At 40.7% G+C, this 27,261-nt stretch overlaps 1 protein-coding gene across 4 annotated transcripts in view; it reads left to right on the plus strand.

Annotated features, from left to right (window-relative positions):
- Positions 1–27,261, plus strand: part of DCC (DCC netrin 1 receptor) — a 1,040,152-nt gene that overhangs the window by 842,643 nt on the left and 170,248 nt on the right. For all 4 annotated transcript variants that reach the window (XM_082267705.1, XM_082267706.1, XM_082267707.1 and 1 more), the window contains exon 13: positions 25,298–25,439. In XM_082267705.1, coding sequence (XP_082123831.1) covers positions 25,298–25,439 — 142 coding nt within the window. The remainder of the gene's footprint in view (positions 1–25,297; positions 25,440–27,261) is intronic.

A 27,261-nucleotide genomic window follows, 5' to 3' on the forward strand; every position in this document is an offset into this window, starting at 1 on the left:
GAGGAAGCGACCAAGCGAAACGCGTCACGATTCCACATTTACCACTAGTGAACCCCATATCTGTATGAATTGGTATCATGATTTTTTCATGATTTGTTAGATATTATATATGGACTGCCTTAGATTTTAGAGGCTTTGGGGCTCCAGTGGTTAACCTATACTGTCTTTTGCACATGTATTTATTATGCTAATTGAACACATGTTCATTGATACACTTTTGTACGTTTTTGTAAAATAAATGATCTATATTTTTAGAGAATTGTTGTATTTATTTCCATCAGGGTTAATACTCACTATTAGCCTTTAAAGTCCCAACCTGTTTGAGAGGCTGAGAGACCCCAGTATATTGTGGGATTCCCTCATCCCTCTCTTTTCTCTTTTCTCTCTTTAACTGTTATGAGTTTGAATCTGCCAGGATTTTTCTCAGCGGTGCGTTACTTTTTACCTTTTTTTTTTTTGTTAACCACTTAAGCCCCGGAGGATTTGGCTGCTAAACGAGCCCAGGGGGTATTTTGCGATTCGGCACTGCGTGACTTTAACGAGCAAATGCGCGGTCGTGCGACGCTGTACCTAAACGAATTTGGCGTCCTTTTTTTCCCACAAACAGAGCTTTCTTTTGGCGGTATTTGATCACCTGTGCGTTTTTTTGATCACACGCTATAAACAAAAAAAGAGCGTACATTTTGCAAAAATAGCAATATTTTCCCTTTTTTTATATGAAATTCCCCCCAAAAAAATGTAAAAATCAAAATTTTTTAACATTTTCGGCCAATTTGTTTTATGCTACCTACGTTTGGTAAAAAAAATCGCAAAAAGCGTATTTTGATTGGTTTGCGCAAAAGTTATTGCGTTTACTAACTAAGGGAAAGATTTTTGTCATTTTTGTTGTTTTTTTTTTTTAACGCGTAATGGCGGCGATCTGCGATTTTTTTTGCGGTACTGCGACATTGCGGCGGACAGATCGGACCCTTGACTGACATTTTTGACACTTTTGGGGTTACCAGTGACATTTCTACAGTAATCAGTGCTATACATATGCACTGTTACTGTAAAAATACACTGGTAGTGAAGGGGTTAACTTTATTTGAGAGGGAGGGGCTGTGTGTGTCCCTAGGGGCGTGATTCTAACTGTGATTGGCTGTGGCTTCAGCTATATGCAGAGTGATCAACGGATCTACATAGTAGATCCATATGATCATCTCTCATACATAGGGGAGAATGACAGGCAGCTTGTTTACACAAGCTGCCTGACTTTCTCCCTCTCCCCCGCTGATCGCAGAGTGGCCGGCGGACATCGGGTCCGCCGGTCACACGCGCGGGGGTGTCCGTGACCACGCGGGAGCGGGAGCGTGCCTCCGGCGGCGTGCGCTCGCTCCCTAGACCCTCACAAGCTAGTGACGTAGCCCTACGTCACTTTGCCTTTGAGGGGCTGACCGCCGACGTAGATAGTCGTGCGGCGGTCGGCAAGTGGTTAAAGTACATTTATTGATAGAATTCGCACGCGGTATGTGTCAGGTGGCAGATGTCAGCATTACCAAATTAGCTCATTACTTGGAGTACAAATATAGGTCATTCTTGCCACAAATAAAATGTTTGCTAATGCTGAGCTTCCACATGTGTCCTAAAGCCTAGGTAGCCTATATCGAAGGGCCTCTGACTTTTAGGAGCATTGTGGTTCCTTTTTCATGAAAGAACCCTCTTTGAGATTTGAACACGAAGGGAGCAATGGTTCTGAACTGTGAGGCTTCCATCACTAGTCTATAAATTAATATCATAATCATTCATAGCATAGCTAGGAGTAAGTGATTCACAGGGCACAGGGCTAGGAGTGCACAAGAAACAGAGCACAAGGGTCAGAAGTACCTAATTCACACAGTGCAGGGATCAGTTGTATGTAATGCACAGTGCACACGGGTTAGCAGCAAGTAACCCACAGGGGGCAGGGGTCAAAAGTAAGTAATGTATAGAGTGCAGGGGTCAAAAGTAAGTACAAATGAAGAGGTCAAGACTAAGTAGTGCACAGAGGGCAGGAATAAAAAATAAGTAACAAACAGCGCACAGGGGTCAGGAGTAAGTAACACGCAGGGGTCAAGATTAAGTAAAGCACAGATCACAGGGGTCAAGAGTAAGTAATGCACACAGCACAGGGGTCAAGAGTGAGTAACATGCAAGTTCAGGGGCCAAGAGGAAGTACTGTAAAGCATAAGTGCAGGGGTCAAAAGCAAGTATCGCATACAGTGCGAGGGTAAATATTAAATATTGTACAGAGTGCAGGAATTAAGTATAAGTATCGCACAGAGTGCAGGGGTCAAGAATAAGTATTGCAGAGTGCAGGGGTCAAGAATAAGTATTGCAGAGTGCAGCGGTCAAGAGTAAGTGTCGCACAGAGTGCAGGAGTTCAAACTAAGTAACGCACATATAGCAGGAATCTGACATATTCCTTCCTCAAGCAAAATTTCCCAATTCTCCCTGCCTCCCTAAAATGTACTCACCTTGGCATTATTGTGCCTCTTTGCCTGCCTTTAAGAGAATAGGTAGATTACCTTTACTATACCAGTAGAAATGAACACACAATTGTTTGAGACTTTTCCACCCACAAGATCCCTTGGAATGTCAGTGGCAATCTCCCATGCTTCCCATTACAATGATTTGCATCCTGTATGTGGGGAAGTCATTGCATTGGTGGGTACAGATGCAACTTATGTACTTAGGCTATCTATCTATCTATCTATCTATCTATCTATCTATCTATCTATCTATCTATCTATCTATCTATCTATCTATCTATCTATCTATCTATCTATCTATCTATCTATCTATCTACCTACCTACCTACCTACCTATCTATCTATCTATCTATCTATCTATCTATCTATCTATCTATCTATCTATCTATCTATCTATCTATCTATCTATCTATCTATCTATCTATCTATCTATCTATCTATCTATCTATCTATCTATCTATCGCAGGTCATGAGTAAGTAATGCACAGAGTGCAATGTCAGGAGTATGTAAAGCACAAAGTGTAGTAGTCAGGAATATGTAACGCATAGGGAACAGGGGCCAGGAGTGCATAAGAAACAGATTACAAGGGTGCAAGGTCAGGAGTATGTAAAGCACAAAGTGTAGGGGTCAGGACTATGTAATGCATAGGGCACGGGTGCCAGGAGTGCATAAGGAACAGAGTACAAGGGTCAGAAGTACTTAATGCACACAGTGCAGGGATCAGGAGTATGTAATTCACAGGGCACAGGGGCCAAGAGTACATAAGGAACAGAGTACAAGTGTCCGAAGTACTTAATGCACACAGTGCAGGGGTCAGGAGTATGTAATGCACAGTGGGCCGTGGTCAATAGTAAGTAACGCACAAAGTGCAGGGGTCAAAAGTAAGCAATTTTCAAGTGCAGAGATCAAGAATAAGTATTGCGCAAGGATAAAAAGAAAGTAACACAGAATAGCGTAGGGGTCAAGAGTAAGTAATGCACTCAGTGCAGGGGTCAAGAGTAAGTAACATCCAAGTGCAGGGGCCAAGGGGAAATATTGTAAAGCGCAAGTGCAGGGGTCAAAAGTAAGTATCTCACAGATGTGCAGTGGGTCATATATACGAAAAATTATATATACAAGTTCATGCATTGGAGGGTACAGCTATTTGCATTGACGTTGCTTAAGCTCGGAACCCTCTGTTGGTTCACTGGGACCTGTACTCATTCACATCGTTTTTCTTTAGCTTGTGTGGCATCTATCTATCTATCTATCTATCTATCTATCTATCTATCTATCTATCTATCTATCTATCTATCTATCTATCTATCTATCTATCTATCTATCTATCTATCTATCTATCTATCTATCTATCTATCTTTCTATCTATAAAACTATATTTTACTAAATATTATTTCTTTGACATTTTCTATATTGAGACCATTACCCCTTGATCTTTCCTGATAGGAATTCTGAAAAACAAAATGGCAGCCTCAGCTCTGCTGTCCTGCATTAAAGACCTCTCACTGACCCGCTGATGTTTGCTCAGCTCGCTCAATAACACGCTGAGGTTATAACCGTCTGATCTAATAAAGTTTGCATCTATAGCAGATACATTTAATTTCTTTGCCATTTTGTGCTCTAACTACAGATATAATTGTTTTTCGGCCATAAAAGAGAAAGTACTTCAAGGTTTAAATGGTTCTCTTGTGCAGGATATTTCTGGAAGATTATTGCCTTGGCATCGCCTCAGAGCTCCTACTAAATATGTAATATTTGATTTCTAGTCAAACACAGGTATCCAAACTGCAATTGCGTACCGTCCCCAAGGTGGATTTTACCTTGCAACTAGAGTAATATTAAGTGCTATCATTTTGTTTTGTTTCAGAATGATTTTTGGGGTATTTGCTTAATGAGCCTAAGGCAGTTTTTTCTATGGCTCTGCGAAAATCAAGAGCAATCCAATTTTAACATCAAAGTTATAGCAAAATCAATAAAACAAAGTTTCTAGGGTTGTTTTGCCTAGCAGACGTGAGTGCCAGTTTCCCTCTCTCCAACGAAAAGGTGAAAGCTTTCATCTTCAAATAAAAGCACGGCGCATTGAAATGGTGGGATATTAAAAACGGCACCCAGGTTACCCGAGCTTCCACCGAATTTACATTTTAATGCTTTTGTCTGAGTTCATTAAACCGATCGCTTTTATTAGTTCGCATGTCTGTGTTGGGAGTTTTTAATGGCTGTTTGGAAGAGAGGATATGACATTTAAAAGTGCTATATAGAATCTTAACCAGCTCGATTCCCGGCTATTCCCCACCCCATAGAACCAGGAATAATCAGTTTGGAGGTGGTATCATGGACCCAATAAAATTGATCCCCGGTGGCATTTTTTTTTTTTTTTTTACTGAAAAATATGGCGGATGTAAAGACATACAGTATATGTTACATGTGTTTGCAATGCATGCTTTAAAGCGGAGCTTCATTATAAATATAGAATATTTTGGAGTGTTTAACCAGTTAGACAATAACGACTTTGGACTCCTAAGGATTTTTCATTTGACGTTACTTTTGACCTGTTACACTTACTGTAGGTTCTTTATTGCTGTCTCATTTGGGAGATTCACATTCTATAATTGTCCTGATCACCAATATATTGCAGAATGAAACTGAAGATAGATTCAAAATCTTGTGTTGCCACTATAATAGAAATAGAGAAGAAATCTTCCAGTGGGGGTAATTTGGTGCTCTGTTTGCCCTATTACACTTGGATTTCCCAACTTGGGCGAATGTCCTCTCTTGGGGGATCTTTGTAATGAACTACCAATACAAGCCTGTTGAGTAATGACTTGGGTTCTAAACTCTCACAACTCCATCCAAATCCCAAAAAAGATTTGCCTTTCGTTATTATATATTGTTTTTGGTCACTTTGCCCAAATGATTTTATTATTGAATTATAAAACGCAAAAAAATAGTACAGAGACCAAATTTTTCATACCCTGCCCCCCTTAATTGGAAAAGAACATAAAAGGCAAAAACAACAGAACACGTCTGCTTTGCCCTATGCACCCTAATATAGGAGGAAGAAAATGCAGTAGCTCAAAAAAGGAATTCAATGGCATCTGTTAAGACACCGAACTCCCACTATACAAAAGCCTAATTGAGGGGCAGAAATAAGTTGCACCATACTAGAACTTCTCTGTAGGGAGTACCACCTACTGCTCAAACCTTTCATGGCCAAGTCTGGGAGGTGTCTTCCAAGGCAGCATTTGTGGAAGGGGAGTTAAATTATTTATCCTGAACCTTGGAAAATGTCTTGGAGCAACCACTAGAAGCATATGTACATTTTTGGAGGGGAATGGCCGAATTGACAAGGTGCTTCTAGAAGACAAGTGTAGGGGCCACTGGAGATTTCCATTGTAGAATGATGACTTTCCTGGCATAAAAGAGGAGAAGTCCTAACAGGACTCTCAAGGCCCTCGTAGAAGCCAGTGGTTTAGCCAAACCCAATATACAAATGTCAATGTTCATGGGAACTGGTGTAGAAGGCAACATAAAAATAAATCGTATGAGTTCTTCCCAAAAGGTTTGAATCAAAGGGCATTGCCAAAATATATGGGCAAAGTCCGCTGGGTCTGTCACGCATTTCCGTTTTTGGTCACTTTAGTGCCCAATTACCTTGAAGCCTCCTTAGATCACTGATCGCTCCCAGCTTCCTAATAAACACTGAGATGAGACCATGTGGCAGAGTCTGAAGGGTTTTTGGGGTTTAGGATTTTGTCATTCAGAAACTTGATTTTTCTGTTTTTAAATCCCTAATTAATTACCTGGAAGCCAAGTATTATCAGGCACATTCAAGCCATTAATCTATTAGTACATACATCTATAAGGCTTGAAGATTTTGCTATAACATACGATAATACAGTATATAAGTGTGACAGACACAACTTTGTGAAAGGCACATCTTCCCAGTAGGATGTCAGCAGTCAAAAAACAATAGCAGCCTTTCTTTGCGGTCTTCTCGTGAACTTGGCGGATACTCATGAATGGTTAACCGCCTTGCCTATTCGATCACTGTTGGCTTGTTATGTTTCTCCTCAAACTTTAACATAATTTTATATTCAGACATTCCGGAACCCATCTCAATAATTTCTGCTAAACGATAAATCAGCAAGGACAGAGCATCTAAATTATTTATTTGTTAAAATAAAGACAGCACATCAAATTAAGGAGATTGCTTTATGTGTCAAGATGTCAAACATCTCACTGTAAATGGAGCGAAGTACGAGAACCTGCCCAAATCTGGGACAAGCTGCAGGATACTCTGGGACCTTGTGGCGGCTTTATTGTTTATGGCCATACTCTGGCTATACTGTAATAGGAAGATCATGCCACTGATACCCTCTACTGGCTGGTGACATAAACAGACATTGTGGCACTCATTTCTTAAAGGAAAACTCTGTTTTGGGTAAAAAATGTACATATTGTATATGTTAGGTAGCAGGAAACAATATAGCAAGGGTGCAGACCAGAAGACACAAGACACAAGAAATGGATAAGGGAGAAAGTGACCGAATAGAAGAGGGAGGATAAGATACAATTGAGGAATTGAGACACGGAGTTAGAAGGCAGAGGAGAGAGAGAAACAGATTACGATAGAAAGTAGAAGGATAGACGGTGCAAACTAGGAGATGCAGGAGAAGGGTAGGGGAGAGAGTGACCACATAGAAAGAAAGAAAGTAGAGAACCCAGAGTAGGAAAACAGGAGACAGTAGAGAAAGGGTGCAAATTAGGAGAGACAAGAGAGGGGTTTGGGTTAGAGTGACCACATAGAAGAAAGAGAGAGGATAGGAGAAAATTGAGGACAGGAGATTAGAAGGCAGAGGCGAGAGAGAAGAAGCTGAGGATAGAGAAAAGAGGAAGACAGTATAGAGAGAGTGCAAAGTAAGAGACACAAAACATGAGAGAGGAGTAAGGAAGAGAGTGACTCCATAAAAGAGAGAGAGAGAGAGAATAGGAGAAAATTGAGGACACATGCAGGCAGCAGATAATACACAGAGGTTAAATGAAAACAGTGTATTAAGTAAGTCCCACAATGCACAATTAAGCCCGGTAGGTGGGCACAACCAACCGGAGCCACTTACAACAGTAGCAGAGGAACGTCATCTTGCAATGATGCCAATAGCTTCTGCAGAGAAGGAGCGGAAGTGCGGCCTTGCTGGTCCACACCCAAAAGGAAGGCTTCCTGAGAGGAGATCAATCCCTTCAATTTGATATTTGGAACGTCTCCCTGCCGCTATGCACTGTCCCTGACAGATGGAGAACCTTTCCCTACACTAACCACTCACACAATGCATGCCAATCAAGGGGCCAGGGCCTTAAATAGGCTCTGCCATCAGTCAAAAGGACACAAGGGGCACCACCATCCAATCGGACAGCTATTTTCCTGGTGACCGCTAGAAATCATAGAGGAACCAAGTTCCTCACGACTTCAATCCCCTTCTGCATTGCTGCTTCGGTTGACCACCACCTACAGTAGGGGGTACAGACTGTACCTGCCTAAACTCAGACAGGTAGTTAGAAGCAGAGATGTATAGTAACTAAGTAGAACTACTTCACTACTGTACTTAAAGCGGAGTTCCAGCCATTTACTCACCTGTCCAACGGTCCAGCGATGTGGCCGCCGGAAGCCTCGATCCTCTCCCTCGGCGCCGGCATCACTGCTGTGGGCACCCGGCTGTTACAGTTTGCGGCTTCACAGCCGGGTACCCACTGCGCATGCGCGAGTCGCGCTGCGCGCCGTGATTGGCCGGCAATCTTCTGGGACCTCTGACGTGTCCCAGAAGATTGCAGGGAGGGAGGGGGAGAGGAGAACTTCCGCTCAGGGCGCCGCGGCGCTCCGAGCGGAAGTGGGAGCGGGTACCTGTCAAAACTAGGTACCCGCTCCCCCCCCCCAAAAAATGACATGCCAAATGTGGCATGTCGGGGGGTCAGGACTCCCTAAAGCGGAAGTTCCACTTTTGGGTGGAACTCCGCTTTAAGTACCGAAAAGCGGTATCTGTACTTTCCTAGAGTAGAATTTTTTTCTCCTACTTCCACTTTTACTTCACTACATTTTTTCAATGATTTCAATACTTCTACTCCGATGTTTTTTTTTTGTGCTGCATAGTTACTCGTTACTATTATAAAAATGACCACTGCCAGAACAGTAGATGGCAGGTTTCATGAAGCTCAAAACATGTGTATTATCAGCGCATACAAAAATAAAAGCTACTGTAAGTATAAATAAAAGCTGCATTTGAAATAATAAAAAACAATATGATGTTCAAACTTTTGACTTCTTTCTTTAATAACTACATAACACAGTACTTGTACTTTTACTTTCAGTACTTGAGTAGCAATTTTTTTTTCAAAACTACTGGTACTTTTACTTTCAGTACTTGAGTAGCAAAATTTTTAAAAAAACTACTTGCAATACTTAAGTACAAAAAATGTTGAATACTTTAGTACTTCTACTCAAGTCATTTTTTGATGGAGCACTTCCACTTCTACTCAAGTCACTTTTGAATCGAGCACTTGTACTTTTACTCAAGTATGGGTTTCGAGTACTTTATACAACTCTGGTTAGAAGGCAAAAGAGAAAGGGAAGAAGCTGAGCACAGAGAAGATAAGGAAATCAGAAAACAGAATAGAGAGGGTGAAAACTAGGAGACATAAGATACAGGAGAGGGTTAAGGGATAGAGTAACCACATAAATAAAGAGAGAGAGGGACTAAAGGACTCATATAGCTAATTAGAATGCATAGGAGAGAGAGAGAAACGACTGAGGAAGGATAGAGGAAGAAGAACGGTATAGAGAGAGTACAAACTCAAAGACACAAGAAAGAGACTGAGGATAGTAGTTGAAGGGACAGTATATAAAGGGTGCCAACTAGGAGACATGAAGAAATGGGTAAGGGAGAGAGTGTTCATATAGAAGAGAGAGAGGAAAAGAGAAAATAGAGTACACAGACAAGGGGTTGGGAAAACTAGTAGACACGAGAGAGGGGTAAGGGAGAGAGAGTCCACATAGAAAGAAATGGAAGCCTGATATACAGTTGGACCAGATAAATATAGAGGAGAACAAACAATAAACAATCCACGATCACCTTTGTTTTATAATATAACCATGTTGGGGACTCGTTCTTCCCTCTTCGGAACCTATAACGTCTTGCATAGAAATTGCACACTGACACTCGGTGGAGAACAGAAAGTACATCTGTACGCCGGTTGGAGAATACGCCATTTAAACAAAACGCAATAAATATTACCATTCATCCGGCAAGGTAAACAGCAGTGATGAAGTACAATTTCCACCTAAAGAAAAGTAACTATCAATTATTGATCGGCTTGACGAAGAATAAAGAGCTTATTTAGAGATATGGGATTTGGCTTACTGGAATAGGCATCTCATTAAACGCACCGCCGGTGCTTTATTGCTCGCATTCATTCCAATTCTATTACAAATAGAGTAGAATAGAGCTGGATTGTTGCAGGGCCGAATAACATATTAATAATAAAATGACTGAAATTCAGTTTATAGGGACTCCAACACCGTTTCATTTTTCATTTCCATTTGAAGCATCCTATTAAAACGACGGTTAACTCCATCAGATAGATGAGAAATAGCTTAATTTTATTATCTTTCCCATGATCCCCTGCAGTTAGATTAGGCAGGACTTTGACTGTCCATGGGCAGTAATGCAGCCTAATGATGGCCACTTTGTGCTGTACAACTTCTCCAATAAATGAGGAGCTGGGTGAACAGGGGTACTGGGGTCACGCTGCCTCTCATATAAATTGATAGTAAGGGCATTTATGCCGGCTTTTTTCACTAAACCTGTTACAATGAAGACTGCTTTTTATGCATAGCTAGATTCCAACAGCGATGAGCACAAACACTAGGGGGTTCATTTAAAAAAAGAGTGCATCACCTTTTGCCAGGGAAAGTGCATGTAGATTAGTTCTGTGAGAATAGGGAAAAAATGAATGAAATGTAGTCTGTGGGAAAGTTATAGAATCTGCAAAATGTGGAATAAACTGTATAGCTGAAAATTGATGTACTGACTCTTCTTGAGGCCCTAAAATACCAGGACAGTACAAATACCCCCAAAATAACCAATTTTTGGAAAGTAGACACCCCATGGTATTTAAAAAGAGGCATGGTGAGTTTTTTTAAATTATAATTTTTTTTGTCAAAATATTTTGGAAAATTAAGAAAATAAATTAAAGTTGTTTTTTTTTTTTTAAATCATTTTGTTTTACATACTGCCACCAGTGCTGTAATGCAACATCTTATGTCTGTGTCACAGTGATCAGGGAAACAGTAGGTAAAAAAAAAAAAAATAATAATATTTTTTTTTTTTTTTTTTTACATTTTTATTTTTATTTTTTTTGTTTTTTAACAATTATTCCTTTCTTTATTTATTTTTTTTCCTACAATTTTTTTCTTACATACTTTGGCTAGAGTGGTGCAGTGTTACCATAGTGACACTTTAGTACTCTGGGGAAGTGATCAGGATTTTTTTTTTTAAACACTAAGATTTCTTATAACAGTGATGATCACTATTATAAGCAATCATTTTTTATGAATGGCCCCATAGACAGTTGCTACCCAAACTGGTTTCCGTGTTGAAAGATTTACCCTATTTCCTGTTCAAGTGACAACTGTAAATTATTGAATTTCTCCTCACTTTCTGCCAGGGCCGGGACGAGGGGTGGACAGGAGGGACGGCTGCCCTGGGCACTGTGGTATCATGTGAGGTGGGGGGGGGGGCAGGGGTGCAAGGAGATTGAGGGGAAGGGATTTATGTTGAGAGGGGGAATTTAGAGATTGGCAGGGGGTAGGAATTCCTCTAGGAGGGCAAATTTGGTGGTGATTTGGGGGGATCTGTGTTGGGAGAGGGATGGGAAAGGGGATTTGTGGGGTTTGTGCTATAAAAGTAATATGGTAGAGAGGAAATATATAATATATATATTTTTTTTTGTAGGGGGGGAGATTTGTCTTAGTAGGGATGATCGGGGGGTATTTTGCTAGGAGGGAATGGTCTAGATGACCTTGTCCAGGCACGAATCTCCCCAGTTACTAATCCCCATGGGGTCATTACATGCACAATGCATTTTAAAACTCACAGTCATAAGAACATTGGTTTGCATTTTGTACTTTGAATGGACTAATTGGCCAAAAAACATATCTAAGTGATATTAGAATGATTAGCAAATATTGACTTAATGCAAGTTGTGTGTTCTTATTTGATCTTGGTGTTATTTGTGTCTCTGTGCAGTAATCCAGTGTGAGGATTTCCCTCTGTGCAGAAGCTTCCTGTAATAAAGACCACTCACTGCTGCTCTCTCTCCTTCTGCAGGGTGACTGGTCTTGTCTCCACCCCTCCTGTAATTTTCTGCAGGCAGCCTGTACTGGGTGGGGTCTGCTTAGCCCCTCCCACAGCTCTGTGTACTAGATTAAAGGTTAAACAAATAAATAGCCATTATAAATTGTCATGAGTAGTGTATTACAGATAAATACAACCCATACTTATTTCTGCCCAAACTGATACCCATAGCACTAACTCTGAACAAATAACGCATGACATCAATATGGAGAAAATTTTGGCCTGATAGGCCATTTTATTAACAAATTAACAAAATAAACATTTCTTAAAACAGAAACCATACAAAAACCACTGCCCATAACATAAAGGTTGCCGGTCTTGGGATGCACCAAAAAAACAAATTAGAATTGTGTATCAGGGTTAATACTTAACGGTCCACAGCTGCGCAACACCGTCTTGGGGGCAATCACACTTCACAACCTATACATCCTTATTACCACTTTCCCGTTAATCCACCATTAACTGGGATCCACTAGAGGGCTCCATACCTTAGATGGGTTACCCTATGAACTTTTCCAAGAATATTAACACCTCCAATGACCCCAACCGCCAAACCCCCTCCTTTTTTTTATTTTAAATAAATCAATCGCGAAAACAAAAACACAAACCAGGGCGGGAGGGCGGGGATTCCTGTTCATCAGACTTCCCCGGCAGGGTCTGTCTCACTAAGGATCCTTTCACATGGTCAGCCTCCGCCGGCGGACTCTGTTCTGCTCAGGGGGGGATTGATCCGCCGATCCCCCCTGAGCAGGCAGATGACAGCTCCGTCTCTGTGCTGTGTGCAGAGATGGAGCTGTCAGATCCCTGCTGTCCTCTATGGGGGAATCAGGTGAGAACCGACCGCCTGTCCGTTCTCATCCAATCCCATCCCATCCAATCCGCTGGACGGATGGAAAATAGAGTTTCCGTCCATCCGGATTTCATGGACAGGATCGGATCGGATAGCAGCGGGTGTCAGCGGATATGTCTCAGCTGACATCCGCTGCCCCATAGGGATGCATGGAGGATCTGATCAGGTCCACCTAAAAAACTGACAGGCAGATCTGATCGGATCGTTCGTGTGAAAGGACCCTAACTGCTCTGTCCCCTGCATGCCCCCAACCCAAAAACTCCAACTATTACTCTTAGACCAATCCCAATAATTGATGATCCCCAGCCAATTAACCCTTGTTGTCCTGTATCTACTGTAAACCCCATCATGAGGCCCTGTGCCTATTTTTTTATCTTTGCTTCGGGCCTGCCTTTATGTATAATTACTTTTGTATTGACCGCAGCTCTCCCTGAATCACGCAGGTCATTATTTTGCCATTCTGTCGTTATCAGATTTTGATTCTTTGTTGCGTCTAACAAAGATCTGCCCGTGTATGGTCATTCCGAGTCATTCTCATTTTACAGTGTAAACGTTGAAAACAGGGTGATTGTGCTAAATAAACCTTTCCTGCATTGCTCCGCATTTTACTCTGCCAGCTAATCTGTTCAGGCTTTGTGTAGTGTAAACAATAAAAGATCACAAACTACCCTTGCACTGCTTTATGGTGCACACTGTCGCATTAAAGGGATTTTATGCTTGGTTAAAAGCAAGCGTCACATCATGCCAACGAATGTTATACACTCCCGTCAGAAGATTATAGTCTCGCATGCCAACTCGGTGACAGGTCTCAGCACTTCTCATGTCAAGCCAGTAAGTGTTGCAAAAAGTCTGTCTTTAAAGTGAACTCGGGGAAAACAGCTAAACAGGCAGATGAAGTACGTATTTGTAAAAAGGCTTCACCTGCCAAAGAGATTTGTAATTCTGTTCAGCCGTTCTTAATGTCTTAGCAGGCCTGCCAGACAGCACAGCCAAGTCAATGACCTCACTTTTCTCTACTGCAGTAGAACTATAGGCAAAACTTTTTTGGATAGAGCAAGAGAAGGTTATAACCCTGTCAGATTTTTTTTTTTTTGCCCGTTTGTGCCCCATTGGGGAGATTTCTATTCACTTCCGGTCCCATAGCCAAACAGGAAGTGAGAAGAATTTCCTGAAAATTAAGGGAGCCCTGGGTGACCAGAACAAGTGTCCCCATTGGAAGATTTCCCCTCTATTACTTTTCTGGGGACAACCCAAAATTTGGGATTTTTTTACTTTCATTTTTAAGGATTATGGTAAAAAGGACAAATAGAGAGGAATCTCCTTAAAGGGGACACAGACAGCAATAACAACGTGACAGGTGTTCGAATCCCTCTCTACTCTGTCCAAAACTAAAAAAAAAGTTTTGCCTTTAGTTATACTTTAAGAAACTCAACTGAGACTAGGCTCACACTTTGTGCGTTTTCCCAGCACGCAGAGAATCACGCTGTCCTTTAGCAGACATACGGCAGTGCCATTAATTCTTCCCTTCACTGTAAAAGTAATCCTAGTTGCTAGGGAAGAGCCCCACAACTATGGGGCCCATCCTGGAACCCGGACAGGGCAGTCCATAGGACAAAGTCTACCAGGGCTTTAATGGGGTTCCGAAGGCAAAAATGATGAAAGACAACCATCCAATCACACACATTCAGCACGCACACATGCACACACAAGCACACACCATCCCCCACCATCCACAACCCCAGCCTGTAGGGGTTTAGAAGCACTTTAACTAAGCTGGCCAGACACCACTCCCCCAATGCTTATAGCCACACCCCCTGCAATGTTCTTCTCCTCCCACTCTAGTGCAAGCAGTCACAGCCCACATGACAGTGACAACTCTGCACTGAATTCAGGAGCAGTGCAGCATTGTTGGCACCCCATCACAGAGAGCTGCATTAGGTATACTTCACCGACAGCATCATCAGACATTTAATGGCCTTTGCATGAGAAAACTGTAATATTTGACACATTTATAATTAGGTGCTGCAAAACATCATTTATAACAGAAAGTTATATATTATAAAAAGTTATAAAAAAAGGGCAACTACCCTTCTTACTTGTCTATCTTTGCAGCATTTGATTTTCTGTAATATTGCTGGTGCTCCTGAGTCCTGAAGTCATTTCCAAGGTTTGCCCTTCTTGCCATAACATTGTTGTTACTCTTTTAAAACTTGATAGCTTTTTAGTGTGAAGCTAAGCTGTCACCCAGCACAGTAGTTGATTTAGTGTAAGTAGTTTCCATTAGACTTTGTACACGGCCACACATCACATCTAGTCCGCAGTATCCCGCTGACACGCTGTATGAAGGCGAACGGCGAGCTCTCTGTGCTTTAGAGCTTGCAATATATTGGATTGAGAGCGGCTCATAATCATCAGCCATTTACTGACATTTATTCCAATTCAGGCTGAGAATCTGTTTAATGTCGCTCTATCTGTCACTGAGCCGCAGATATTTGTTATCTGGCTTTTTTTATAGCTTCCTCCGATCTTTTGGTATTAACAGATAACAAGGTGTTAGAAGAAACAAGTATGAAACCTGCAACTTCCTAAATAATTCCCCCTGGTTTAGGACTCGGTCACACCATGTCCATTTATCTGCATTGGTCAGCACAGGCTCAATGCAAGGGCACAGGTCCTGGGGGATTGCGGCTATCACTGTAGTAGCAGTGACTACTACAGTGATTTGCAGCTTCTACATCATCGGTCAGGTATGAGATATGCATACAATCATTTTCTATATGCCCGTTTCACAAAAAAGGAAGCATGGCTACAATTTTAGGCAGTGCAGCTTACTGTACTTCATGTCACCACACTGGCAGTGCGGCACAATGCGATGCAGTGCATATAATTGAATAAAGTGTCAATTTCTGTCACCTTTAGTAAAGTAAAAAAAAAAAAGAAATAAATCAGACCACTACCTACCACCATTAATTTCCTGGACATTAAGTCAATGGAAATCTAGCCAATGGAACATATACAGCAAAACATAGATAGGGGACCTAACCCCCTTCTTACTCAATTCAAAACTAAAAAGAAAACTCTAAACTCCATTGATCAGCATTAAATCCTAATGTAGGCTCTTTGTCTGCTATTATCTGTCCCTTAGGGCACTATTTCTCCCACTGACACCAACAATGAGGCTCCATTCCTTCCACCGACACCAATAATGGGGCATAGTTCCACCCACTGTTATAAATGATGGGGCACTACCCTGTTTCCCTGAAAATAAGCCCTACCCCGAAAATAAGACCTAGCATGATTTTCAGGGATGGCTGCAATATAAGCCCTACCCCAAAAATAAGCCCTAGTAAAATCCTTGATCTCAGCCCCTCCTTCTGCAGTATTCGGAGAGGGAAAGTAGAGCTCCGGAGGGTCACGTCAGTGCCCAGCAGCGCTGTAAATATGGTATTTTCCACAATAAAGTTACAAAAGGAGACACACTGCACATTCCATAATCTTTTTACAAAATCCATTACATATTTTTACAAAGACTTTATCCAAGGTTTATTTTTGGGATTACAGAATGTCATAATGCTGACTCCTCAGCTGACAGGGAGAGAACTTTTTTTAACATTTTATTTTATTCCAGGTTTTTTGGAACATAAAGATGGCTAAATGACACAACACAAGCACTGTGCTGTCTACCATGCTTTAAAGGACCAGGATATTTATTTATTTTAGGGTTACAATCCCTTTAAGTCCGTCTTTTTACATACCATAAATAAATAAGACATCCCCTGAAAATAAGCCCTAGTGCGTTTTTTGTAGCCAAAATTAATATAAGACCCGGTCTTATTTTCGGGGACACACGGTATTTCTCCACTGGCACAAACAATGAAGCTCCATTCCTTCCACTGACACCAATAATGGGGCATAATTCCACCCACTGTTATAAATGATGGGGCACTATTCCTCCCACTAACACCAATGATGAGGCACTATTCCTTCCACTAATACCAGAGTTGGAGCACTATTCTTCTTACTAACACCAACGGTGGGGCTCCATACCTTCCATTGACAGCAACGATGGGGCATAATTCCTCCTGCAGTTATAATTGATGGGACACTATTTCTCCCACTGACACCAACAATGGGGAACTATTCCTTCTACTTATACCAATAATGGGGCACTATTCCTCCTGCTATTGATCACAGGTACTGTGTAACTTTTTTACTCCCACTGATCACCAAGCCTGAGGCAATGATCCTATTGATGCTGGGGCATTTTCTACTCCCACTGGCCACAGTCTGCCCCCCAAATTCTGAAAGACAGTAAACTGGCCCTTTGTTTCGTAAGTGTGGAGACTGCTGGTCTAGTGAAATGTCTGTAAAAAGAATGTGGATAAAATCACATTGATGACGAAACGCATTGAGTACGGCCTAAATATGTCATCACACTACTGCCTGTGCTGGCCAGATCATCCAGGATAGGACACAGGTGGTAGTTTTATTCAGTGTTTCTTGGGATTTATTCATGTGGTATACATATGGGCACTAATAATATATAAGTGTTCCTATTGATTTTAAGATTTCAGTAAATGCCTTACAATATTTCAACATTGGAAGTGTCCTGTCTGGCTGTGTTTGTATATCACAATTTGTGTACAGAGAGTGATGGAATTGTTGATTTTTTTATAAATGTATTAACAAATCTATAGGATGAATATATAGGACAAACATAACAGTTTTTCTCCACCTATATGTCCAGAAACAATTATATTAAACAAAATATAACAATAAATATATCCCAAATTATATGTATAATCACTCCATAATACGTTGAATGGGCTAAAAAAGCTTCTCATCACATATTTTAAGGAATATGTTGCATTTTTAACAAGCAAAGCACCACAGCACACAGGTGCATTGCATTATCCTATGCAAGGACATTCTGCTGCACTGCCTTGGTACATTCAACATGAGGATCACTACCATGCACCACACATAGGGTTGATTTACTAAAGGAAAATAGACTGTGCAATTTGCAAGTGCAGTTGCTCCATAAAGAAAAGCTCTTCTGACTTTCATCATCCAATCATGTGCAAGCAAAAAAATAATTTTTTTTTATTTTGCATGCATGTGATTGTTTGGGTATTCATTGCAAAGTGAAGCTTTATCTCATTTTCCAAGCTCTGGAGCAACTGCACTTGCAAAGTCCACAGCCTATTTGCCTTTAGTAAATCAACCCCTTTGATTTGGGCTTTGCAGCTAAATACCTTTTATTATATGGAAGTTGTCCCCATACTTCAACTTACAACAATGTCACATCCCTACCATCACCGCATGCATTAGAAAAAACGTAAAGCGTTGGCATTAGATAATTCCATGAGGATTTAAGAGTTATTATATGTGTGTCAATGTACAACGATGAATACACTTTTCTCATTTGGTAAACATGCCTTTTTAATTAAGAGATAGGTACCGCCAGATTTGTGTCTGTTGTGTCCTGCAGATGAAAATGCATATTGTGAATTACTGTCCTACTGTGCAGGAGAGATTAGCTGCATTACTGAAATGGGAGAGAATTGGAAGATGGGGAAGGCTGTTTAACAAAGCAGAGAAAATGATCATTTCTTCAAATGGAAATCCTTTAAATTATTAAGAATAATAGTTTTCCGTTTGATTCTTACTGTGCTAATTATAGTTTCAACACCAGATTCCTGCTTCAGAATCCTTTAATCCTAAGTCCCCAAGGCATCTTTCTGTATATGTTCCCTGATTATGGAACTAGATAATTCATGTTCTCTGGGTATGGTGTTCGGTACAAGGCTAAAACACTTTAGTACAAGCTAGAATACTGAGAGGCTGCCATCTTTGCTTTGTTGGATGTGGTGTAGACCCACTCTGGAGGTCTTCAGCTGCCTTTGGTGTAGAAACAAACTGCAGGTCTTTCAGCTGCTTTTGTGTAGGCACATACTGGAGGTCTGCAGCTGCCTTTTGTGGAGGCACAAAATGAAGATCTGCAGCTACCTTTGGTGTAGACCAGTGGTAGTCAACTTAAAAATCATAGCGCGTTTCAGTAGCGACATTCTCCAAAAAACTTCCAGAGGGCGCCACAATAGCAGCACAACTACTGTATTGGTGGTCAGTGGAGGAAAATGTAACCCCCTAACCCCCGCATTGGTGCTGTTCTGCTGCCAATAGCTCACAGGCCACCTGCAGAGGACCACGTGCAGCCCTTGAGCCATGTGTTGGGCACCAGGGGTAAAGACAACAACTTTTTTCAGTTGTCTTTGGTGTAGACACACACTGTAGGTCTTCAGCTGCCTTTGGTGTAGACACACACTGAAAGCCTTCAGCTGCCTTTGGTGTAGACACACACTAAAAGTCTTCAGCTCCCTTTAGTGTAGACACACACTTAAGGTCTTCAGCTGCCTTTGATGTAGACACATACTGGAGGTCTTCAGCTTCCCTTGTGTAGACACATTCTGAAGGCCTTCAGCTTCCTTTGCATAGACACATACTGGAGGTCTTCAGCTGCCTTTGTGTAGACACATACTAGAGGTCTTCAGCTGCCTTTGTGTAGACACATACTAGAGGTCTTCAGCTGCCTTTGTGTAGACACATACTAGAGGTCTTCAGCTGCCTTTGTGTAGACACATACTAGAGGTCTTCAGCTGCCTTTGTGTAGACACATACTAGAGGTCTTCAGCTGCCTTTGTGTAGACACATACTAGAGGTCTTCAGCTTCCTTTGCATAGACACATACTGGAGGTCTTCAGCTGCCTTTGTGTAGACACATACTAGAGGTCTTCAGCTTCCTTTGCATAGACACATACTAGAGGTCTTCAGCTGACTTTGTGTAGACACATACTGGAGGTCTTCAGCTGCCTTTGTGTAGACACATACTAGAGGTCTTCAGCTGGGCTAGACACACACTGGAGGGTTTCAGCTGCCTTTGGTGTAGACATACCCTAACGATCTTCAGCTGCCTTTAGTGTAGACACACACTGGAGGTCTTCAACTGCCTTTGGGGTAGACACACACCAGAGGTTTTCAGCTGCCATTGGTGTAGACACACACTGGAGGTCTTCAGGCGCCATTGGTGTAGTCATACAGTGGAGGGCTTCAACTGCCTTGAGCAAGTCTTGACTTCTTGAGCATTGATGTATTATTGACCCCTATGTCCCTACAGGACATAGTAACATTGGAAGTAGGGGGCTCAGATAGTTTGGGGAGAGTTGGGGGCTGTAATTTGTAAATCTGCCTTGATGGAGCAGTGTGGTGCCACATGGGTTTATCTACAGTAGGTGCCAGGAGTACAGCTTTAAAGTCTAAACCCAAGAGCATACATTTAATATTTTGCAGCATAGTGGCATTAGATGTGATGACTGTTTTAGTTTTCTTTTTGTAAGCTTTCTTTTCCTTTTTTTCCCACCTGATGCTCCTGCCAGGAACACGCTTCCTTTCTCAGGGTAGCAGTGTCATATGGTCATCACCTCTTCTCCTTAGCAAAAGGGGTGGTGTTCTGTAGTCTTTATAGATAGCATGTAACAATATAACGAATACAAATACCTAATAATTAATGCCAGTCAGTAGAGGTCACAGAGCGTTATCAGCTCACAAGATTTTTGTCAGGACAAACACATTTTTTTTTTTGGTGCACTTTTTGAATACATATAACAGAATGCTTTCAATTGTTAAGGTTTACATATGCTTTAACAGGGCTTTCCAAGCAAAGAAATAATTGTATAATCCAAATGAACACTTGCGGTTTTGAATAAAGCGCACATTTTTTTTTTTTTTTCAATACTAATTAAATAACTGGAGATTTTTCAATTATTCAATCAGCAGATTGTTGGCATTCATACAGTTATATTACTTGTAATCAGTGGAATGAAATATTCGGTTGCTTTTGCAAACGGACACACTGCCAAATTGTTCATTTGTAGAGTGACAGATGCAGAGTTTTGAATCAAGTTTTGAAAGTCATATAACTTCATACAAGCAAGGGACTCTGTTGGTGGCTTCCAATAAATTACAGTAGTGAAAGCAATACAATAGGTTTTGTCTGGAGTTCAGCTTTAACTCTGCAAAATCTATGTTTTAAAATATCAGATGGACTGACTTAAAAATGACCTGCAGTCTAACTTTAGGCTTTTCTATAGCTTCAAATAGTAGAGCTATTTAGAAGCCCAGATATAAACCCAAACATATTATGTTCTAATTTTTGAAAGCTGGCATGGCTACAAATGTGATATCCTGAACAAGACAACCAGAATAATTTGCCTTTTCCAAAAAAACAACAACTTTACTTTGATCAGGTCTGCTTCTCCATGTTGACTTCTTTCTATAACTGTCTATACTTGGCTTGCTTTTGGAACACGGAAGTTGTGTTAACTTCACAAGTTATAATGAAGAACGGAGAAGTTGCAAAGTCTGCGATGACCTCAGAATATCTGAAGTGCTAAAGTAGGAATGATATATCCAGCTGTGGAAACTGTAACACATTTTTTTAACAGTAATTACCGTGACTTTGAGTTCCAAAAAAAAATTACTTTTTTCCTTGCTTATGACTTTTTCATAAGTTATTTTTCTTCCAACGTTAATGGTAAAAAAAACGTACCTATCATTTTCACATAAATAAAGCATGACTCAAGCCAAATCTTTTGTTTTATAAAGAGCAATGAAAGGTTGGAGTCTCTCTGTTAGGTTATATTTGTGTTTGTGCCCCTGTTGCAGATATTTCCCCTAATTTCCTTTCAGGAAGTGATGGGAAATCCATCCAATGGGTACACTAGGACGTCTTCCTAAAGACGTCATCATGACGGAACACATAGAGGTGGAGCTTTCGATATGCAACCTCTGGCCATGTTACTTCCAGTAATTGGAATCGCAAGTTCCCTATACAATTGTGGGCTATATTGGTGCCGATAAGGCACCTTTTTATGTAAGAGGCCCTTTACTTGTTTTAACTTACTACACTATGAGTATCTTTCTCTGTATGTGCTTACTTTTCTATATGTGAGTAACCACCAGCCTAAGTGATCCTGGCTATGTGAGGAATGATATCAAGAGCTTATTGACCACTTTTAAGGAGGCGGTCACTAGTGGTCTGGTGAGAATTTAGCATCTCTACGGCTCACTGGGTGTCACTAAATGGTGTGGAGTGAATTTTTAAACTGAAAGTGGCTCATGGACTTTTAGGTGGCGTGGATATTTTATGGACTTTATTTTGCACAACATTGATAGTATTTATTGGTGTGGTGCCACTACATGCACATCTAATGCCTAATATTTGTTGCATTGTTAATTGCATGTCTAATTATTAATATTCATCGACTATTATTAATTTATACCGCATGACATATAAATTAATAAATAAAAAATATATGATAACACTGCTGAGAAAAATAACCTAAATATAATATGCTAATATATCAACAATATAAAAAATATATAAAGTGCTGGTGCAAAAATATAAAGAAAAGTGCTCATAGTGCAAAAAATGTACAAAATACTAAAAGATTAAAAGTCCCCTTGCAAATATAATCAGTAGTAATTCTTCTTTAAATTGTGCACAAAAAGAGTCTCTGATACAGCAGTGTACTTCACAGATTAACACAGTGTTTCTCCACTCCATATCCTGTGCTCCATTCACCAGGTGCAGTGCATGCTCACCTCCATCATAGGCCCACAAGTGGTCAAACAAGCATAATAAGGAATAATCTCTGATGTTCAGGTTCCTTTAGGGGGATCTGATTTCCCTTCTATAGTGGCTCCACACTGTTCACAAACAGCTTCAAGGCAACACAGGAGAGAAAAATTGCTTCCAAGTTAAAATCCAACAGGTCTCACATGTTCCATATAAGTGATCCCACCACCAGGCTCCACCTCTACGCGTTACGCCACTATCACACGGGGCTTCATCTGGAGCAAAGTCGAGCAGTTGTGGCAGGGTGAATTTATAGAATGGACTGATAATCATCGTAAATTTCTCCGGTTCGTGCATATATAAAATGAATATATAAAGCACAATAAAGTGCTGATTTTCATAGAGGTACGCTTTTATTTTCTCATTATTCAGGTATTCACAGTTTATTGGAGCAATAGCTTTATAGATCAGGATCACTAGCATACTTTTTTCTTTCTGTATGTTGATTTATTGACATCTGCTGAATTGTATTGAAAACTGTAAGGTGTATACATTTTTGTGATCCTGCATTTCAGGCATACATTTACTGTCTCAGTTATCTGTCTTCCATTCGGCCATCTTTCTGTAGCACCGCTCTTGGATCCTCTATGAGCGGCCTCGGTCGTACGCTATTGCGCATGCGCGTATTTCCAGGTTCCCCCGAGGTGAAGGCACATGTGCGAATTGGAGAAATTTACAATGATTATCAGTCCTTTCTATAAATTTACCCCACCACAACTGCTCGGCTTTACTCCAGATGAAGCCACCTGTGATAGTAGCATAACGTGTAGAAGTTGAGCCTGATGGTGGGATCACTTATATGGAACACGTGAGACCGTTGGATATTAACTTCTATATAAATGTTTTTTCATTAAATGTGAGTGCATTGTATGAAGCTGGGGGTGAGCTGGTTTATTCAGCCTAGTAACCCAGGTACTGCACTATTGGAAGCAATTTTTCTCTCCTGTGTTGCCTTAGAGCTGTTTTGGTATTTGCATATTTTTTGCACTATTAGCACTTTTCTTTTTGTTTGCACCAGCACTTTATATTTTTTTATATTGTTGATATTTTGGCATATTATATTTAGGTGTTTTTTGAGCAGCGCTATCACATATTTTTTGTTTATTTACTGTGGATGTGGGAACACATTAGGTGATAGCAGCAGCCACACATTTTTGTTTTTACTTTTAGGTGGCAGCGCATATTCAGTTGTATAGGTTATCTATATGTTATCTGAATTTTTACTCTTTTTAATTTATTTATTTACTAATTATTATTCATGTAATTTTATACATATTTATACACTTGGTTAAGGGTTGGAATATCAATTGGTTTCACACACATTTTTAATCTGTATTGGTTGGATCTTTTAGGCTTATTATCAGAGCCCCCTGTATTCTACTTTTTATTTACTTAGTGTTATACACTAATTGGGTGGCAGCCTATTATTATTTATTTCACTAGTTTTTTGCTTAATATTTATTTATTCATATCATATCATGGCGCACAGGTTTATTAAATATTATATAACAGCAAACATGTTATACTTACCTGCTCTGTGTAATGGTTTTGCACAGAGGAGCAACACTCTTCTTCTTTTTGGGTCCCCCGATGGCGGTCCTGACTGCTCCCTCCTTCTGAGTGCCCCCAATAGCAAGCCTCTTGCTATAGGGGCACTCATGCAGGCTCGCTCCCAAACTCCGCTCAGTGTGTCTATTCACACACAGAGCACGGCTTAGCCATGCCCCCGCTCTCTCTTCATTGGCCCACTGGCTGAAAGCAGCAGGAGCCAATGGCTCTCACTGCTGTGTGAGCCAATGAGGAGAGAGAGACCCAGGAGAGCCACTGCTCTCATGCATATTGCTGGATCAAGAAGAGTCTCAAGTAGGTATAAGAGGAACTGGTTTGGAAGGTGCACCCAGAAGGTTTTTTTACCCTAATGCATAGAATGTAATGAGGTAAAAAAAAAATACTGGCCTTTAGAACCACTTTCAAGTCACAGGGAACCTTTGTTAAAACCAATTCATTAGAAGTCAGTGTGAAAAACACACCTTATATTGATGGTCAGTGGTAAAAATATCCCCCTTGCAGTGGTGGTCAAAATGCCACCTTTATGGGCTGCTAAAAAGATCTTTGGCATAAATCCTTTGGCTCTTTCAAATGGCGCTGGCCCCAGACCTATGAAGGCACCACAAAATGGGAGGTCAAATAGCCACATCTCAAGGATCCTTGTGAAACCTCTGGATTATCATGGTTGAGAATGGCGGATAACTGATAGATCATATTTTTTTATCAATATTTTCAGTCAACTGCATATGCAGAATAATACTGCATCTGTTGTATCATTCAATATTTTATTTGATGGTGAATTGCTTGTTTTGCGATCGCTTGTACCTAAACTGATCACAAATCACCAGGCTTATGGCCACTTTAACAGCCCAACTCTTCTAGTACTGCTTACCACAAGATTTTTAGTTCGTAAGCAAAAAGAAAATTTATGAGGTCAGGTACTGATGTTCAATTAGAAAACCTGGCTTGCAATGGTTGTTTTAGTTCATACCAGAGGTGTTCAGTAGGGACATGTGCAAGCCACTCAAGCTCTTCCACACCAAACTTAATAAACCATGTTTTTATGGAGCTGTCTTTGGGCACACCTACTTTTGGTCATAGTTGTAGGTGTAATCTCCAGGTATCCACAAACCTTTGACCATATAGTGTATAGGTTTTGGATATATTGCCCTTTTATAAAGGTTTTCTTGTATTGTATTCTACTTTAAGTAGTACCATAAGCAGATTGTGTTATAACGTTTTAAAATCTCTTGATAAGGTACAGTAAAATTTAACACTGATGATTTTTTTTTTCAGAGTATAAAAGTAAGCTGGCTACCACCCCCCTCAGGAACTCAGAATGGATTTATTACCGGGTACAAAATCCGCCACAGAAAAACCACCCGGCGGGGGGAGCTAGAAACAATAGAGCCCAATAACCTATGGTACTTGTTCACAGGTAAGTTCTTCCTGCCAGGTCCACACCTTGTGTAAATAACACAGTAAACTTATTAAAATTTTCTTTACAACAAAGTGACCATGCCAATGCATATAGGCATCATCCAGTGTCTACTTTACCTGTGTAGTAGTTGATAGTAAAAACTTTTGAATAAGAACTTTACATGTCCCTTCCCCTATCACACATTGTAGTGCTCAATGGTAAAGGGGAACTTTACTCTCTCAATCAACACAGGGCCATCTTACCAAATGGGCACGCTGGGCAGTTGCCCGGGGGCCCCACCTGCCCAGCGACCCAGCCAAGTATTAGTCCTGATTCCCGTGTGCATCCCGCTGCCGAACTTAGCAGGTAGCAAGCACCTGTCGGCAATGCGCTGCTGTCAGGCCATAAAGGCCATGGAGGGGGAGCCCAGAACTGCAGGAATGCCTGTCTGCCTGCACGGGAACAGGCACACACAGGACAGTCGATTCTGACTACTGTCCGTGTTGTGTTCACCGGACCCAGCCGCCAAACTTGGAAGCTGTCATTAGCCTGGCACTGCTGTACCAATAAATATCGCCTTATTGATTATTTGCATTTTTATTCTCGTGGGTGATTGTCTAGGCATTTCCCCAGTGCACTGCATTGCCCGGGGCCCTTTAATGCTCTTAAGATGGCACTGAATCAACATTGACTATTTTTAATCCTTTTGCTGCCAGCATTATTAAATAGATAAGAATGTATATCAGATTTACTTGTTTTAAAGTTTTTTTTTTTACATTTCTTCAGTTACATCTTGGTTTCTGGCTAGGGCAAATGATTTCATACATTCCAGGAGGAGAGGTGGGGGTTTCTCAGCTAAGCACACCCTCCTGCCTGCATGCTTGAGCTAAGGGCAAATTCCATGAAGTAAATGCTGCGTGAATCATCTGCTCTTATTCAAGATGGCCACTGCAAGAAATGTTAGGAGGGTATTTTTCAAAGTGATTTCTCAGCAAAATAAAGCATGGAGACATAAATGGATGGGGGAGTTTGTGTTAAATATTAAAAATAAATTGAATAGAGTTTTTGGTTTGTGGTGCTCAGATGCAGTGTAGTTCAACTTTAAGGCCTTGAGTTGGTATAGGCCTAGACCTAGTTGAATGCAAATACTGACTTTTGGATATTAGGTGTTTGCATATGATATTTGGGAGCTGGGGGTGGAATAAATGGGCCTGTGGTTACTTTATTTTTCAGAAGTGTTTGATAGTTGTGCTTTTAAAGCAAAAATAGTTTTTTGGGGAAAAGTAAATCTTAATTGATGCAGTGCTAAAATTCTTCCCCCTAACTCAATTCAAACATATAACTAAATAAAATAAATACATAGTTATTCTTGATTGCATCCAAAAAATGTTTTGATGTATATATTTTTATTAATTTATCAGTGGGTAATTTTTGCATTGTATAAAATTAGCATTTGTATTTTATTTTCGAAAATTATAATCCCTTTCTATTGAGTAACATTGGCAGCAAGTCCCATATTTTCTGGCCATTGAATACAGGGACAGCCAGGCAGCTGGAATTTTCATCAAGGGGTCATGAGCAGCAACACCCATATTCCTCTTCTTCTGTATTTATTAAAGTTCATTCATTCCAAAAAAATGGAAAACGGTAACATGCCAATGGGTGCAGATCAGACCGAGCCAATAAACATTTTTTAAGTGCCGTGTCTGCTCCGTGAGCCTCACATTATGAAGATAGGAGTTATAAAACTAACAAGTCCAATTTAGAAAATATAGCAGACAGAAATCCTATACAGGCAGCCTTCATCCTTCTTCATAGACTCAGGACGTCTCAGTGAGCT

The sequence above is a fragment of the Pelophylax lessonae genome (assembly GCF_965119305.1).
Source record: "Pelophylax lessonae genome assembly, chromosome: 1".
Lineage (NCBI taxonomy): Eukaryota > Metazoa > Chordata > Amphibia > Anura > Ranidae > Pelophylax > Pelophylax lessonae.